The sequence below is a fragment of the Cyanistes caeruleus genome, chromosome 3 (assembly GCF_971803275.1).
Source record: "Cyanistes caeruleus chromosome 3, bCyaCae1.hap1.1, whole genome shotgun sequence".
Taxonomy (NCBI): Eukaryota; Metazoa; Chordata; class Aves; order Passeriformes; family Paridae; genus Cyanistes; species Cyanistes caeruleus.
This window is the reverse complement of record NC_141703.1, coordinates 59,233,783-59,251,659: the sequence shown is the minus strand read 5'-3', so window position 1 is coordinate 59,251,659 and position 17,877 is coordinate 59,233,783. Positions and strand designations below refer to the sequence as shown.

Below are 17,877 nucleotides of genomic sequence, written 5' to 3'. Positions count from 1 at the left end.
AGTATATAAGACAAATATGAACTGTGGCAGGGTGTGAATTCAACCAGCAGTACAATTTTTAATTGCTTACATTTTTTAGCTTTTACTTCATTTGTTGTTTAGGGATTTGGCTTTTTTCCAGTTTAGTGAATTTTAAGATAAAGTCATCTGTTAATGCTAGACTGTGGTGGAATTTAAAAGAAACAGCATGAAAATAACAATAGGTCATTTTGGTCCTAGTGTTACAATAACTCCCAACTTAAAAAAAAAATTGTTAGAAAATGAGATTTATTAAATCATATTACAGGAAGACATAACCAAAAATAGTTTGATCTTACAAAAAGTGGCATTAGAAATGCTGTTCTGCATTTTATTTTATTTTATTTTATTTTATTTTATTTTATTTTATTTTATTTTATTTTATTTTATTTTATTTTATTTTATTTTATTTTTTTATTGAGAAGCTTCAGTTTCTCAGAATCATGGTCAATAACAAGAAAATCTTTCCTTACAATCACCCTCATCAATGTGTATGACTTTTTTTGTAAGAGCAGTGGTAGTAATCCTTGTCTGAAATTAAACAGTGATGTCAAAAGGACACTCATTTTATTAGGAGAGTGCTTTGCTGCCTGTGTTGTCAGTAAATGTTTACTAGAGAGATAGAGACTCTATGCATTAATCAGCTAACATCGAATTTTCTCCCTGTGTTTGAGGCTCATTAATTTAAAAGATACCAAGTTTTTAACAAGATACACTTTGCTTTGTCTTCATCTGTAAAACCCACGAGATTTCTTGTCATATCAAAGATCTCTTTTCTGTGAAGTACAGCTCCATGTAGGAGCTCTCCTTATTGTCTTCTTTTTGAGTCTTGATCTGTAATGTGATGGAACAACTTTGAAGCTCTTCAGTTGTGCTGATGGAAAATGGAAACTTACAGAGCACTGCAGAACTGAGTCATTTATGGTATTTGTTTAATAGTACACTTAGCCTGACATTTTCAGCATTGCAAACATCACTTCAAACAATAGGCTTTTGAAATAGCCAAATAGGTTTATTCATGTTTACAACCTGGAAACCTGCAGCAGTGGCGTCCAAGTCTAGAGAGCACATCAGTGAATTGAACTGGTATCACCAAGTTAGCTTGCCCTGACTTTGCATCTCGTCTCCTCCCACTTCTTTCCATGCCCTCCTTGGCTGTCCCCATCAAGCCTGTTGAGGGTAGTGACTAGGAGTCACTGATTGTTGACTGATACAAAATAAATGTGATTCCTTTCCCAGGAAATGATACTAAAGAAATAAGATTCCTTCACCTGAAAAGTTGACTCTTTCTCGTGTTCTCTTATGGTGTTGCAGAAGGGCCAGTATTTGATGAATGTCTGGATGAGAGTTGCTTTTTTACTTAGTAATGTTAGGGAAGTCTGAAAGTATATGTATTTATTCTATCTAGGAAATGTTTTCTTCTATAATAAAGTTGGCTAATTCCCAACTGTTCCCTGACCTTCTTTTATGCTTAGTGACAATGACATTCCCATTGGTTCCTCTTCATGTCATGTTTTCAGACGTCTAGTTCTATTTTTAACAATTAGGGAGTAGCTTCCAGGCTTATGACTTTCAGCTGAGAGTAACTCATACCACCACCTTTGTTTGCTTTGATACAAGAGACTGCTGTAATTGTCCTGTTGTATCAGAGGTGTATTGTGATGTACAGATGAGCCAACATTGCAGTAGGTTTGTCAATTTATGTCTTCAGTAATTTGTATGGAAAATGACATGGTAACAGCAGTAGAAACTGCCTAATCAAATTTCACTTGCTTCTTCCAAATGAACATCCTCTAATAAGAGTACTGTAAAATCAGTTGATGAAAACAGGCCCTTCTTGAACAAAATTTGATTGGCTTTTGTATATGATGTGTTACTCTATTGTTTCTGCTGCTTCTGGAGATCATTTCAGTTGGTCAAAACATGGTGCTAATAACAGGTCTGATCTCTGTGTGGGTCATTCACTTAAGAGTTGGACTTGATCCTTCTGGGTTGCTTTCAGCTCAGACTATTCACTGATCTCTGATGCTGTGATCTTGCAGGTGTGGTGATTAATGAGTACCAATGAGTTCCCAGTCAAAGGACCTGAAAATATTACCGACATAAGGGATACAAAAGATGTAGAGAAGACAAAGATATCAAAATCCAAGGCAGCAGTTTTTCAGTGCCCTAACATATACATCTAGAAGTTGTATATTTAAGTTTGTGTTGCAAGTTCCCATTATCTTCAGTGGAGTCAAGATTGTTAGTTACCAAATCCTCAAGTGAGAACTGGGAAACACTGACTTAGGCTAGGAAGTCAGTCCCATAAAGATTTAAAAACCAATAATAATAGAAGTACCTTTTACAGCTGGGAACAGCACATGTTTTTTCACAGGAAGCTGTGGGGGCAAATAGGATGAAGATGCAAAGTTCAGAACGGTATTAGAAAAATTTTTTGGGCAAAGAGAAATTAAAGCAAGATCTATCCTATAATGTCTTTGAAGTTATGGTTGAGGGGAACTGGAAGAATATGAGAGGGACAGACTACTGGTTGTAGCTAGATTTTTGTTCTTGGTTGATTTAAGGAGCCAGGATGGCAATTCTGAAGTTCTTGTAAATCTTATTTACAAGACTGGAGCGACCTGTCTCCTCATGCTGACTAAAACAAGCCAGGAGTGAAGTGATTGGTTTGGTTTTTGAAGCATAACTTTCAGGAGTGTTACGAAGTTAGACATACTAATCCAAGAACCACAAAGAGCATCTGTAAGGGCATGTTCCTAAACTGTTACTAAATTCAGCTCTTCACAGTATGTAGGCAAATCTCTACAGTGTCATCCTTTCTGTCAGTCTAATTCAGTAAAAGAAGTTACTCATTACTGCAGCTCCGGTAGGTCTTCTTTTGTCCCTGAGTTGACTGTGAGATACCCTGTTATAGGTAAAGCATTTGTAAAAGTCCATGAAATGAGTGAGATGTGCCCATTTCAGATATTTGTCCATCTTGAGGCATACAGGTCCTGTTGCAGATGAAGAGACTTGGGTATACTTCTGAGCATAAAACAATATGTAAATTTAAAAAGTCAAGTTACTTTATGCAGCCTGCATATTTTTTTAAAAAATAAAGTTGCATTGCAAACCATCTGAATATACTATGATATGTTTCACTACAGCAATTTATCTTTTTTTTCATCAGTTGTAAATATTAAATCTGATATTCATTCCTTAAGCCAGGTAATGCATTTTTAAACTCTTTTTTTGCAGGTCTATCTTTCCTATCCATCCTTCTTTCAGAATAGTGGTCTTAGCAGAACCTCCTGTCATTGGAAGTAGTGCCCAACAATGGCTGGGTCCAGAGTTTTTGACACTGTTTCTTTTTCATAATGTTCAATCTTTAAGCAAGAGTGAAGAAATTGAAGTTATTAAACAAATGGTAAGTACATTTAGGCACTTAGTGGCTATTGCTTACTGAACAGCATTATTTGCTATATGTAAAATATATAGCTATTTCAGTGTAGCATAAAGGAGCTGATTTTCAAAGCTTATCAAAGCAACATACCTGCTTAACTTTTAATGGCATAATTCTTATTTTAATATTAAATGCTGCTGTACTAAAAAAATACTCTTTCTCATAAAGCAACTCTGGCAACTCTCTGGTTATTGCATATGTGGAACTTGAATATCTTGCAGTAAGATTAATATTGTTTTTCTTTCAACCAGATTCCAAATGTACCCAGTGTTGCTGTGGAAAAGCTGTTGTCAGTAACACACAAGCTTCGGGAGACAAATGATGCCACAGTGAGCCTTTTTTTTTTCTTTTTTCTCTTTGAATTTACTATCTCCTGCTGCGACTGTCTTAACAAAGGCTAGGTGAAATGTGCTAAGCTATAGTGTTATTTCAAAGGCTGCCTAATTGGAAAACCATCCCCAGAAAGCTATTGCTGGCAATTACTGTGCTGCATACTATAAACTTCTGTGATTTATGATGTATGTATTTGGAAGCTCCATAAGTTTTAGGAATTTGCACTAATCCCAGAGAATCAAGAATAAAACACGTGTCAGCGATTTTAGGTGTGTGTCTCACAGTGAAACATGCTGAGGTACCTTTTGGATGTGTATGGATATAATCATGTGTGTTCAGGTATCTTTTTATTACTTCACTTTAGTAATTGGCAAATTGATAGCTGAAGTTATTGGGGCTTTTTGGCCATAGGAGCTATGTAGTAATTATAAAATGACAGTGGCAGCAGCAGAGATTCAGAAAATAGAAAGCTTCAGAACTCCTGGCTGCATTGCTGCTATAGGCTATTCTATTAAAGAAGTAATGTTAAGAAGAATAGGTTCTGCTGACCAAGTGACCACAGAATTCTTTAAAAATGCACAGTTAAATCACAGTGAGAAGAAAAAGAAATTATAGCTATGGCAGCTAAAACACAGCATGCCTTTGATAAGTAAAATTTAAAAACATTTTTAGTGGAATCCAGCAGTACCAGCTTAAATAGTACACAAATTTAATCCATTGTTTTTAGTTTTCATGATTTTAACATGGATAATAGTTTTTATAGTTTTACTATTTAAGAAGTTGAGAGAGACTGTTATGTTCTTTTGAGCTTAAAAAATTAAGTACAAAATTGACTTCTAGGTACACTGTTGGGACTGTCAATTGAGCTTCTTACATCTAATGTATAGATATATTGGTTTTGACATACTTGGAGAGATACCATGCCTGAATAGAGCATCACAAAAATCTTCTCCAAATATATGGATACCTACAGAATTGTGAAATATCTAAATTAATTATGTGATACTGAATGAGAACTGAGTCACAGTGTGGTTCCAGAGAGGATTCTTGTACATCAGCAGTGACATGAGACATGTTGGGAACATCACACCTGTGGAGAGAGATGGAATGTGTGCCTTATGTACATTTGGCTATTTATAGACTTGTCTAAGTAAATAAGTCTCTGCCAGAGATTATCCTGTATTATTAACCATTGTTTAAAATGATTTTGTTAACAATAGAATACCTGTAGACTGTTCATTCTGTGGGCGTTGTCTGCGTCATTGTAATTGTTTGCTTGGTTTACAATAGAATTGGAGACCACAATCAAGATCCTGTTGAATTAGATGCCTCAGATACATATTTAAAATATTGTCACTAACACAATTTTGAGTTTGCAGTTGTTCAATATAAAAAACCTGAACAAATCAGGTAATAGAGGAGGAAATTTTGTTGACAATACATTCAACTACCAGTTGGAAATACGCAGCTGTTATACAACTTTTCCTCAATGGGCCTATCCTCTATGAATAGTAAGGACAGAACATTTACTCTTCCCTTTTGGCCTTGCTTCAGGCATGGCTGAGTAGGTCTTGAGGTAACACGTGAAATGCCGTCATTTACATCACAGTGTTCACAGTGCTGGGTTGTAAACCATGGTTGTTCAGATGTTGCTTCATAATCTTCTGTCAGTGAAAGCAAGAGGAGCAGGAGTAGTAATCTTTGCAGTTAGCCCAATCTAAATAATTCTTGTTCATTGCTAAGAGGTATGCTTTGTCATTTGAGAGAAGTTCTGTGTGATTTCATAGAACTGACTTTTTTTTTTCTTTTAAATTTAAATGCCTTTTTGTCAAAACTACTGTTTTTGGGGGGACGGAATTGGTGAATTAGTGTTAAGATATTTCTTTTGCTTAAAAATTAATAAAGGGGAAGAAAGGCTCTGAAATTCATTAAGTGTTGCTTTTCTGTCTTTTTTTCCACTGGATTTAAAATGTCAAGATTTTTTTTTTCCCATTGAAACAGCATCATATATTAAGACAATTTTAATGCAGTTAGAAATCTTGTATAAACTTGTATAAGCCCAAATAAAACATTTTGAAATTATCTAATTAAAATATTTCATTTGACCCAGGCAAAACATGGCGTGACTTATCAGATCACACTCATTGTTGTGTGTTTCCTGCCAAAATAAGGAACCTATTTGTATTAGATACCTTCATCCGGTAGATATAATTATAGAATGATTTCTTTCTCAGTCTTTAGATCTTTAAATACATGGTTGCTTGTTTTGTGGTTCTGTTTGTTTGTTTTTTTAAATTCTGCTGTGTTTGCTTGAGGTCTGCCTTCCCTAGCATTGAGTAATTTCTATAAATCTTTGCTGAATCATGTCCAGTTTTTAGCATTTGTTTTAACATCTAGACAACAGCAAAGGACACAGTGTTCCAGTAATGACCCGCCCACAAGGCGTGTGCAGAGGTGATACAATCTCCGTACTGCTGCCCAGTGTTGTCTTGTTTATATGTCTTGAGAATCCTGCCAGACCTTTTTGCCAGAATGTTACATGTGGAACTCATGTTCAGTTTGTGAAGAGCGAATGAGTTTTTAGCACATTGATCCTTTCACAGTAGCTAACGTGCTTTTTTTGCTGATATTCATGTTAGGATGTATATTGCACATAGAATTCAGTTCACAGTACTTTTTTTTCTTTCTGTTGCTTATAAGTGATATTTTAAGGCTAATCTTTTGATGGCATAATGATTTCCATGACAGTGACTTACTGCAAAAAATACAGAATTACAGGCTTGCCTATTAAAGTGCACGAGTTGCTGTAGAAGGCACAAAGCATCTATGAATCAGGAGAAAAGTTGAAATAATTCCTTTTGGATTATGTTTTTCTCCTGACTTGTTCGCTCTAAATCCCTCACATGGATTAAATAATTAAACTACCCTGTATTTTTTGACAGGCACAGTCACTGGCCTCATTTTTATCTACTCGACAACTGTTGCGAATTTGTCGTCGACTGTCACAACATCCCGATGAAAGCCTTTATGATGCTGTTAATAAAGCCTGCCTTTCCAGGTAGAACTGCTAGTTTTGGTGGAAGTTCGAGGGCTTCTTGGTCAGTTGCTAACATGCAAGATAGCTTTTAATGTGTTTTAGTAAGTAATGCAATTGCTGTCTTGCTCCTTGAAGTTGGTAATTTCTTTAAAAATATTTCTGTGGTATTCTCAAACCTGGAAAGTAAGTAGAAAAGACTTGGAATGGTTTTCCCATCTTTATGAAGATATGTCATTACACTATATAAATTAGGTCATCATTATCAGCATTGCTTCACTGTCTAAAAACACTCAAAGCAGGGCCATATTAATGTCTAGTTTGACTTATGTTTCATGGACACTTGGTTTCAGTTCTAAAAGCTCTATCTAGAAAAGTTATGAGGGTTTTGTTTGCTTTGGGATTTTCTTTGTAGGCTTTGGTTTGTTTGGACTTTTGTGGTTTGGGGATTTTTTAGGGGATCTTCAAAAGAAAGCAAGTTGTTATCAAAAGGTTTGGAAAACTGAAAGGATCTAGTTCTAGACACCTCAGTGCTTACTCTTTCTCTCTGGAACAGAAGATCCAAATGAATTGAGTAATGAGAAAAGGTATTTCCAAAAACCGATTGTTTCTGTTGTGGCTCTAACTTGCAATGGAATGAGGACATTACATGCCTCCAGTTCTAAATCACCTTATATTACAACACTACTGTAATATTTGATGACAGTGAAGCTTTTTAAAAAGAGTACACCACCACAAGTGTAGTTTATTGCCTAAGAAAGAAGCTCAATTCCTCTCCTTGGGAAAAGGTAAAATGTAGAAGGCTTTTTGTGAAAGGAATAGGCATTCACAGGTTGGAGGTTCAAGTAAATCTTCATTTTAAATTTTAGTTTACAGATTACATTAGGTTTAGATTTTTAGATTACAGAACATACTGGTAACTTTAAAAAGAAAAACTCTTAAAATACAACCTCCCTATTATTCTCCTTCTTTTAGATTTTTACCAAACCTCGCCAGATCAGCTTTACATAAAAATCTGCAGGATTCTGGTATTGAATCAAGTCCAGTTGATACAGAGAAACTAGAGGGAAAGGATTACACATGTAAGCTTCTGCTATTTTTTTTTCTGCTCTGCATGAATGTTATTCAGAGTGCTAGATCATAAAGGTGTATTAGTTATCCTCAAAATTAAATGTAATTTGCTTCAGTTATATCTCTGACTTTGATCTATCAGAATGAGCTGCTGCTCTCAGTATGTTGTGTTGTCTGCTGAATTCCCTGCTCATGGAATTTTGTTTCCCATCCTGTTTAAATGTTTCTCAGTCTAGAAGATCCATGTCTCAGGCTTTTAGTACTGCTTTTTAATTTCTTTTCATCACTGATAGCTAGTCCTCTGTACAGTTACAACCTTAGTTTGATCTGTTTTTTTATTTCTCTGGTCTGTTTTTTTACAATTGCTTCTTTCTCTCCTCTATTAAAATCACTTTTCTGTTTTGAGATTCTTGTTACAAGTTTTGTGCTATCATTTGCTTTCATTCTGATACACACTTATTTGTTATTCTCTTTAAATTGCTGTCATAGTTGCATGTCACCTTTATAGAGCAGGTCTTTGTTTCTTTGACTTACCCAACTTGTACTCATTTGTAGTAGCCTTCAGGGCTATGCATATATTTCTGCTTCTGCCATTTTTCTCACTTCTATTTTCTCATTCCTATATGACCCCCTTCATGCTAGCTGTATATCTTTTCATATCTTCTGTCAGGCAGCATACTGTGAGCAATTTGCTGTTTTCCATTCACTATGTTTTTCCTTTTCTCTGCCTCACCACTGTTATCTCTGCTCTTGTTCTGTATGTTTGTTCCCAGTTTTGTGATGTATTAGATTTCTATATTTTTGCTGTTAGATCTTTGCAGTGGTAAACACATCTTTGGTTTTAATTCACGTGGATTCTGTTTTTATGAATTTATTAATGTGGGTGTATATAGAAGTACATATGTAGATACCAATATAGTAATGGATATATAGTTTCTATTATATACAGTATAATATGTATATAACTATATACAAATATCTATGCAGCCATATGTATATACATATATATTTGCATCTATCTATGCATTATCATATCTCTTATTCACATTTTATATATACATCTAAAGCTATGTATACAAAATAATTTGAAGTCTTGCCAGTCGTGTGATGCTACCTGCTTACTTTTTTTTTTTTTTTTTAATCTGGATACATCCCTAGTATTTATGTGTTTCTCTGTTTCACGTCATAGAGGCAAACAGCTTAAAATATCTGTCTAGAAATAAGGGTGTTTTCAGATTAAGAAATTAGTACAAAGAAAAATATTTTTATTGCATGTTATTATTTACATTTGTTGTTTTCCTAAGTACTGAATTTGTGGTTCTTTTGATCCAAGAATTTTTTTAACATACTTTTTCTCTCAGAGCTGTAGTTGAGGGATATTTCAACTATGCAGTGCTGAAAGGGAGAATCAGCAGTGGCTCTGTACTGTTGATGTGGGTGTGCTCTCCCCTCTCAGCTGAGCACCCACACAGCCACTCATTACCTCATCTTTGCACCTCACTCCACAGTTGGGCAGGGGAGGACAACAGAAGAATGGAAGTGTGAAATCTTGTGGATTGAGGAAATGTAGCCTAACAGTATTGGTGATGTTCCAGTAATACAATGAGAGTGTGAAATTAAACCAAGGCAGTGGTCATAACTTCTGCTGTTTCTTATAGTCCTTTTCCTGTAAGATCACCATTTCATAATTTATTATAATAGACTTCTTTACAGTTTTAAAGAGAATTCAATTTCATGATAATGCAATCTTTTGTAAATGGATACTCTTCCAAGTGTTGTCTTTATTTAGATAGAAATAATTTACTGCAAATCACAGCCTTGTTAAAATTTCTAAATAGTTACTTGGGAATGTTGAGTATTGATTGCTTGTCTGCTTAGAAGATGCTGAAAGAAATGTATTTGCTTGTTTCCTGAAAAACGACTAGGTGAAATAAACAATGGGATTCTGAAGATAGGGTCTGTGACCATGCCAATTTATAACTCAGCTGAGAAAATGAAAGTGCCAGATGTTTTGTTTTATGAAAATGCACAAGTAAGTACAAATCTCTGATTTCTGAGTTACAAGTTTGTTAAATGTATGCTAATGGGTAAGCTCATATATGTAGTAAATAATGTACTAACTAAATTTTAACAATATATTTTTGAAGTAGTTTCTTTAGTCTTAAATTTTTCTCATAGTATTTCAGACATGTCTTCATCCCTGTGTGAAGAGATTTTAACAATTGTGTTGAACATTTTAATTATGTTTACTGCTGCTGGACTGATCCACCCTTAGGGGCTGGATTGTAGATTGCATCCCGAGACTGTGTTTTACAGGTCTGTTGCATAAAATTGTACCTCCTTGGGGTGGGTTGACCTTGGCTGAACTCCAGGTGCCCATCAAGCCACTCTATCATTTCCCCTTCCCAGCTGGACAGGGGAGACAAAATAAGCTGGAAAACAACTCATAAGTTGAGATAAGGTAGTTTATTAAGCCAAAGCAAAAGTTTGTGTGTGCATGGTCAAAAAGAAAAACCAACAATTTAATTCTCTACTTCCCATCAGAAAGTGATGTTCAGCCATTTCCCAGGAAGCAGGGCCTTAGCACTTGGGGTGGTTGCTTGGGAAAGCAAACATTGTAAATAACAAATGCCCACACTTTTACTCCTTTTGTATCTGAGCTGATGTCATATGGTATGGAATATACCTGTGGTTACTTTGGTTCAGTTGGCCTAAGTGTGTCCTGTCGCAGGATCTTGCCCACCCCAGACTACTGATGGGGGGGAAATGCTGGGGAGACAGTGCTGGTGCTGTGCCAGCCCTGCTCAGCAGCAGCCAAAGGTGTGTGATCAACACCTTTCCAGCTACCAAGGGCTGCTATGGGATAGTGAACTCACAGAATCATAGAAAATGCTGAATTGGAAGGGGCTCGGAAAGATCATTGAGTCCAACTCCTGGCCCTGTGCAGGACCGTTCCCAAGAATAACATCATATATCAGAGAACATTGCCCAAACACTTTCTGAACTCTCTCAGGCTGGTGCTGTGACCAGTTCTCTGGGAAGCCTGTGCCAGTGCCCAGCCATCCTCAAGAGCCTTTTCCTGATATCCAACCTAAATGTCCCCTGATATAGCTCCAGGCCATTCCCTCAGGTCCTGTCACTGTCACCACAGAGCAGAGATCAGTGCCCGCCACTCCTGTTCCCCTCATGAGGAAGTTGTAACTGCAATGAGGGCTCCCTTCAGTCTCCTCCAGGCTAAACTGACCAAGTGTCCTCAGCTGCTTCTCACACAGCTTCCCCTCAAGACACTTCACCATGTCCATTGCCCTCCTTTGGACATTCTATAACATTCTATATATTAATGCCTTTCTTACATTGTGGCACCCAAAACTGCCCCCAACACTGGAGGTGAGGCTGCCCCAGCTCAGAGCAGAGTGGGACAGAGTGGGACAATCCCTACCTTGCCCAGCTGGCCATGCTGTGCCTGATGCCCCCCAGGACAGGGTTGCCCCTCCTGGCTGCCAGGGCACTGCTGGCTCATGTTCAGCCCCCAGGTCCCTTTCCACGGCTCTGCTTTCTGGCCTCATTCCTCAGTCTGCCTGTACATCCAGGGTTGCCCCATTCAGGTGTAGAATCTGGCACTTGTCCTTGTTAAACTTAGTAAGGGTGGTGATTACCCATCTCTCTAATTTGTCCAGGTCTCTCTGCGAGGACTCCCTGTCCTCAAGGGAGTCAACAACTCCTCCCAGTTTTGTATCATCTGCAAACTTGCTTGCTACCCCTTCCTGTCCATTCGTATCCCTTCCAAGTCATTTATGAGGATGTTGAGTATGGGACTTCCGAGCACAGAAAGTTCTTGAGATCTTTTGTATACAAGCTCAGGCATAGACATGAACACAGGGTTTGATTTAAGACCTTGGAGAAGGCTTCCAGATTAGAATCATAAGCAAGAATGTGAGTTTAAATAAAATACATTAAATTAGGTTGTAGAAAGTTTTAAGGTTTTAAAGTTAAGATATAGAAGGAGTTGGTAATAAGGTAATAAGGAGTTTAAGGTATAACAAGTTGTCTTATGTGTCATTATATGATTGGCTAAGAAGGTCCACACTGCGGCAAAGACATATAAAACAAAATAATTAACTGCTGGTATAAAAGTAGAAGCATTCTTTTGTGGCAGAAGTTTATTGGCTAATTAACCTTTAAGAAACCTTGTAACCTGTGGTGTTGCGACCACTGACCAAGAACATCTGGTGAACATGGTAAAGACGTTCTCACAACTTCATGAGCTGTAGAAGAATAATAAATCATGCTTTAAGATGTCTCCCTGTGGTCCTCTCAAAATCCTGACAGTTGTGGAGCACAGGGCTTAAGTTGGAGCCCTGTGGAACCACACTAGTGACTTATGTCCCCCCATTCACTATAATCCTCCATGCCCAGACTGTGAACCAACTCCATCTCAGCCAGACCCAATACACTTCTTTAGAATTAATATTGCATGTTTAAAAGCCAAGGTGAATAGTACTTAGTAAATTAGTTATTAGAGTTATTAATTATTTCTTTAAAATAGTTTAGCTTATTAATTTGACATAAGTGTCAATTAGTTCGTAGCAGTAGCAGTAAAGAGTGGTTAGTGAATACAAGGAAAAGGATGGGCTTTGTGTCTTTGGGTTTCTTGGTTTCTGTTTCTCCAGCACCCCTTTTGTAGAGCAGCTTTCTTCTCTATCTAGCGTGGAAGCCTCCAAACTCTTAGACAAAGGTATCCTTAGGAAGAGATTTACTCTCTTGGTTACCTTTAGAATATTTTGCTACTGGAAGGCGACACTGATAGCATGATCTTGTGAAATACTTTGCTTTTAGGAGCTTAGTGTGGGTTTCCATACTTTCTTTTTCCTAGTATTTTTTCATACCTCACTTTTAATTTTGCCCCAGAAAGACTATGTTACATGGGTATCACCATTTAAAGGTAATGAAAAGCCGTGCAAGGTGAAACAGATGACAGACTTCATCTTCCCTACTAATATTTCATGTGAGATTTTGTTCTGTGTTGCAATTTTGATAAAGCATATAATTTGTGTCTGTTGGAAATGAAATCCTGAATTGTTCTAGCGCTTAACACCTGCATTGCTTTTTCCACCTTCTTGGTTATAACTTCAGAAAACCGTAGACAAAACAGATTTTATTCAGGAAGCAGCAACCAAATACCAGTCAGGATAGGTGTTCCAATTTCTAAATGAATTCTACTCTTCTTTTCTGTATTGCTATTTTGTAGCTTGGTCATTCAAGTGCTGTAATGATCATTTAATAAAACCTGCTGGAAAACAAATTTGATTTGAGTTTAGTGCACTGCTTCATTACCTGAAAGGTACAGATATAAACTGAAAACAGAGAAAAAGATATGTCCTCAGCCTTTTGCAGTGCTGCACAGTATAATGAAACATACAGATTTTTGCCTTTGTATGTTTGGTCTTGAAACAATTCACATTACAGTGAAATCTAATATTGCCATGGAACAAGTTGTTGTTCCGCAACAGGTGGCATAGGGATGTAATTTTTTTATGTAATATGCCAAATACCATTTTCAGACAAGGCATTGGGGAGCATGGATAAATAAAGGTGATAGATGTGTCTACTTACAAGTTCTTTGCGTAAATAGCTACTATTAAATGTCTCCATGCATCATAATACAATGCTAATTTAAGTCCTGGTGCAAAAAAATGAACCAACCAAAGAAGAAGTATCAATACATAGTATTTCTTGTGGGTAAGGTGCTTTGCAGGGGAACCATACTCATATTTGTTCAATTTAGGATAAAAAAGTCATCAAAAGGACGTATTTGTGCCTTAGCAATAAAATATAAAAATGTAATCAGTGTGTGTGGTAAACTGTCTTCCTAGAATTTCTCCTGTATCTGGTCAAATTCATTCTCCTCAGTTATAAGTTTCTAGTCTATACACACGCCAAAAAATAAAATAATTTGCCTTTAAGTTCTCTCCTTAAATTGTGTATTGAGTATTCAGTAGTCTTTTGAAATGCCTGGTTAGGATTTCATGGTATTAAGCTGTGTTTACAAGAGTTTCTTTCCCCACCCCCAGCCTGTGTTCTAGAGAGATTTGGAAATTTAAAATATCCTTCACACAGAAACTGAGGGTTTCTATGCTCAGAAATTATAAGCAAGCTGCTGATTTTTAATTTTTATTTTAATCAAGTACTAGAGATGAGATGATACTGTGTTTATTTCAAGACAATCATTCATTTCTCTAAGTAGGCTGACTGACCTACTTACAGATGACCTATTTTTACTAGATACAGTGGAGAAATATACATGACTTTATTGCCACATTATCTTGAAACCCTTTCTATCCTTTTAAACAAATCATTTGTGAGAAATGAGATTAAGATTAAATGATGTACAGTGTGTGTTACCTTTTATGATATTGGATACTGGATATATGTAAAAATATACTTCCAGCGTTTTGGCTTCAATTAGGCACACATGAACTAATAATTAATAAATAGTTAGTTAGTTAGTTGAATAGTTAGACATAGACTGTAAAGCACATATAAACACTTTCAGACTCAAGCATGCATTTTCCTATCTTTATTTTCCTTGAAAATAAAGTTTGATTAGAACATAAAAAGTATATTTGTTATTAAGTTAAACCTGGTGTTTAATGTTTAATAAAATATATGTGTATAACTAAATCATGCCTTTTATTCTCTCTGATTTTTGTAATGTTCTACTAGGATATTGCTGGAAAATTGGCACAAACTGAAAGAAAGTTCTTACACTCTGGGTGACAGGCATTCAGCTAAACTAAAAGGAAACATGCAAGGAATGATTACAGACAATTACAAGTATTTAGGGAAATCAGGTGCTCACAATGCATTTGAGCAGAGGATATAAGTGCTTAATTGTTCTAGTCACTGGATATATTGTCTCTGCTATTACTGGCTGAGAAGCTCTTGCTATGAAATAAGTAGCTGTAAGTATAAAGTTCAAAAATATTTGGGCCCAAATCCTTGAAGCTAGGTTCCTGTTGTACCGCTGTCATTAGTGAATGCATAAACTTGAGAGTATAAAATCAAGTGAAAATTGTGGTTTTGTCTCTATAGCATATGATGGTAATGGAAGATATGCTCAAGGATTTTCTGCTGGGAGAACATCTTCTGTTAGTTGGCAACCAGGTGAGTTAAATATTTCTTGCAATGCATGGAACAACTCATTATTTAATAATGAAATTAAATCAGTTTTACTTCTTTTTAATTGCATTCATTTCTACTACTGAGGTATTTGGCCTGTTTTTCAATTCCTTATTTAACAGTGTCCAAGTATTTTATGGGCACACATTTGTGGAAAATGTAAATGCTATATATGCGTTTTATATGACTGTCTGAATAAAAAATCAAGTCATTAATCATGGAATAGTCTGAGTTGGAAGGGACCCATAAGGATTATCAAAGTACAACTCCTGGTCCTGCAAAGGACACCCTCAGGAGTCACTTGCTGTGCCTGAGAGTGTTGACCAAATGCTTCTTGAACTCTGTCAGGCCTGACCACTTCGCTGGGGAGCCTGTTCCAGTGCCCAAACACCCTCTCTGTGTGAAAAACCTTTTTCTGATATCAAATCTAAACCTCTCCTGACATAGTAATAGCTATATGTAACAGCATTGTCATTAAAATCTTCAGTTAATGGTTTTGGTTATCCTTCTTGACTATGTATCAGACCACTCCTTTAAAACTCTAGTGGTAGATAAGAGGTATACACTTCAATATTACCTAAGTCTTATTGATAGCTAAATATTAGTTTTCTCTAAGAGTGACAGATTTGTATAGTTCTTTGACTAGTATCTTTGCTGATCAATACTTGACTTTTTGGGAGAAATAACAACCTCACAATAATCTCCCTTTAGTTTAGCTCTCCCTTAGATAGAATACAATCATTTTTTAGCAGATATTTCTCTTTTTGTTTGCAATAGTCTTTAAAAAATGTTCTAACACAAAGCACTAATGATCTAACCAACAGGGCAATGAATATAAAATGCTAATTATTATTAATGTGTGTATATTGAAGTATAGTCCCATCTGTTTAGCATCCTTGTTATCAACTTGAATTTACAAAGATGGTGCATTTGAAACCTCTGTAGACTTTTGATGGATAATGCCAACTTCTCCCAAAGGTTCAATCTCTTCATAAATAAAAATTTATCTATTTCATAAATGAAACAACATCTATTTATTCTATTTCATAAGCAGTGCTGTCTGCGCCTGCTTCCAAGCTGGTGGTGAAAATGTTATGTAGTACAGATTGCTTGCAGCACCTGCAGTAAAGGAATAGCAGGAGCAGGCTGAGCCACAGGAAAATGGAGGCAGGGACAGAGTCCATAATGACAGCTTTTGCAGTCCTTTGGTGCCAAAGCAAGAGTAGAAGGTCTGGGGACAGCAGCTGTGGTCACCCAAGTGCTCAGTGGCTGCCAGATAGGTCCACGGTGAATGAGGCAAGTCTGAAATCAAGCTGGGAAGTCCAGTCAGTAGGTCTAGGCTGGGATCAACAAGATACAGGGCCAAGCAGAGCATTGCCACAGTGCAGGTTGGGAAGGAACCAAGGAATGGGCTTGAGTGTAAATGCAGCTCCCAAAGCATGGGGGCAAAAGGAACCCCAGCAAGGAAAACTATTTCAGAGCTGACCTTCAATACCAACAAGTAAAACCCTAGGCATGGGGAAAGAGCTTGTGTAGACCAGTGGTGGTCTGACATGTGCCTCATTTGGCAGAAAGTTTTGAAGACTATGAAAGTACAATTATTAGGATATAAGATATTTTTCCAGCAGCTGTATTCTCTTCTCTAGTAATTTAATGCATGTCATATTTTTTCCCATCTTTTGAGTCTCTAATTGAAGACAGCAGTAAAAGATTTGACTGGATTGAAGTATTGGAACATATTGCTTTGATTCCAGACATCAGCTCAGCTGTACCATTAAGTTGGAAAATTGGTTGATTTGCTGAGCTTTCTCTTTAGCAAATCAGCAATACTGTTGGTTTTTTTTAATTGCTAACGTAATTTTGAGTACTTCCAGGTTTACTCTTTACAAATTTGTTCCACAGTTTTTATGTGTGGCTAAGAAAAGGCCAACATGCCTTTTCCTTTCAAAATACTGTTTTTAAGCTTGAAGTGCTGTGGTTCTGAAAGACTGCTGCATTCTGCAGTCTTTCAGAACCACAGCAATCATTCTTCATTTCTCAGGAATGATCACTAACCATTTAGAAATTCTTTGGATAATTCCTTAAATATTTTACTGTAAATTTGTGCAGCTTGTGATGAATCATGTTCAAGTACTTTAAAAGAAACCATATTACATCAATTGCACTTCCATGCAGTATGTGGAGATACCTATTGAAAATACTAGACTTTTTATCCATTTTTTGTAAAGAAAATTATTTTAAAAACTGATTTTTTTTTTTTTTGTTCATTTACTTTTATCAGCTCAATCTGTATGAGAAACTAGGATTTTTTGATTCCTTGATATCACATCAGTGTGTGCCTGTGGTTCTCATTTGGAAGAAATAGATAATAATTTTGAGGAGATACAAAGTACTGTTTTGAGTTCCTTTCTGTTAAACTTCTTATTAGTGAATGAGTGAATCTCAGAAATTCAGTGTAATAACTGAAAATTCAAATTCTCTGAACCTAGGTATTTCAAAACATAGGACTAGCATCTATTTGAATGCTTGTGTCATTTCCTGGTTATTTAATTGAGTTGGCATTTACCTTAGGACATAATTTGGTCTTTCAGAATGATGACAGTAAGTATCTCCGTTAAACTGTAACTCAGCGTGCAAGGCTTGACCTGTAGTCTTTCTTTTGGAGTCTGGATTTGGTTTTAGTTGGTTGACTAAATGTGGTTTTCCACCTTTGCCTCTTTTGTTTGCACAACACATGAACACACACAAAATTCCTGTAAGCTTAAAGCCTCTGTCTTTGCAAAGTCTGTAAATTTGG

General features: G+C 36.4%; 1 protein-coding gene across 2 annotated transcripts in view; it reads left to right on the top strand.

Annotated features, from left to right (window-relative positions):
- The window catches only part of VWA8 (von Willebrand factor A domain containing 8), a 180,513-nt gene that overhangs the window by 59,238 nt on the left and 103,398 nt on the right, over positions 1 to 17,877 (top strand). For both annotated transcript variants that reach the window (XM_086881203.1, XM_086881201.1), the window contains exons 15-20: positions 3,259 to 3,427; positions 3,715 to 3,792; positions 6,739 to 6,854; positions 7,806 to 7,912; positions 9,827 to 9,933; positions 14,994 to 15,065. In XM_086881203.1, coding sequence (XP_086737329.1) covers positions 3,259 to 3,427; positions 3,715 to 3,792; positions 6,739 to 6,854; positions 7,806 to 7,912; positions 9,827 to 9,933; positions 14,994 to 15,065 — 649 coding nt within the window. The remainder of the gene's footprint in view (positions 1 to 3,258; positions 3,428 to 3,714; positions 3,793 to 6,738; positions 6,855 to 7,805; positions 7,913 to 9,826; positions 9,934 to 14,993; positions 15,066 to 17,877) is intronic.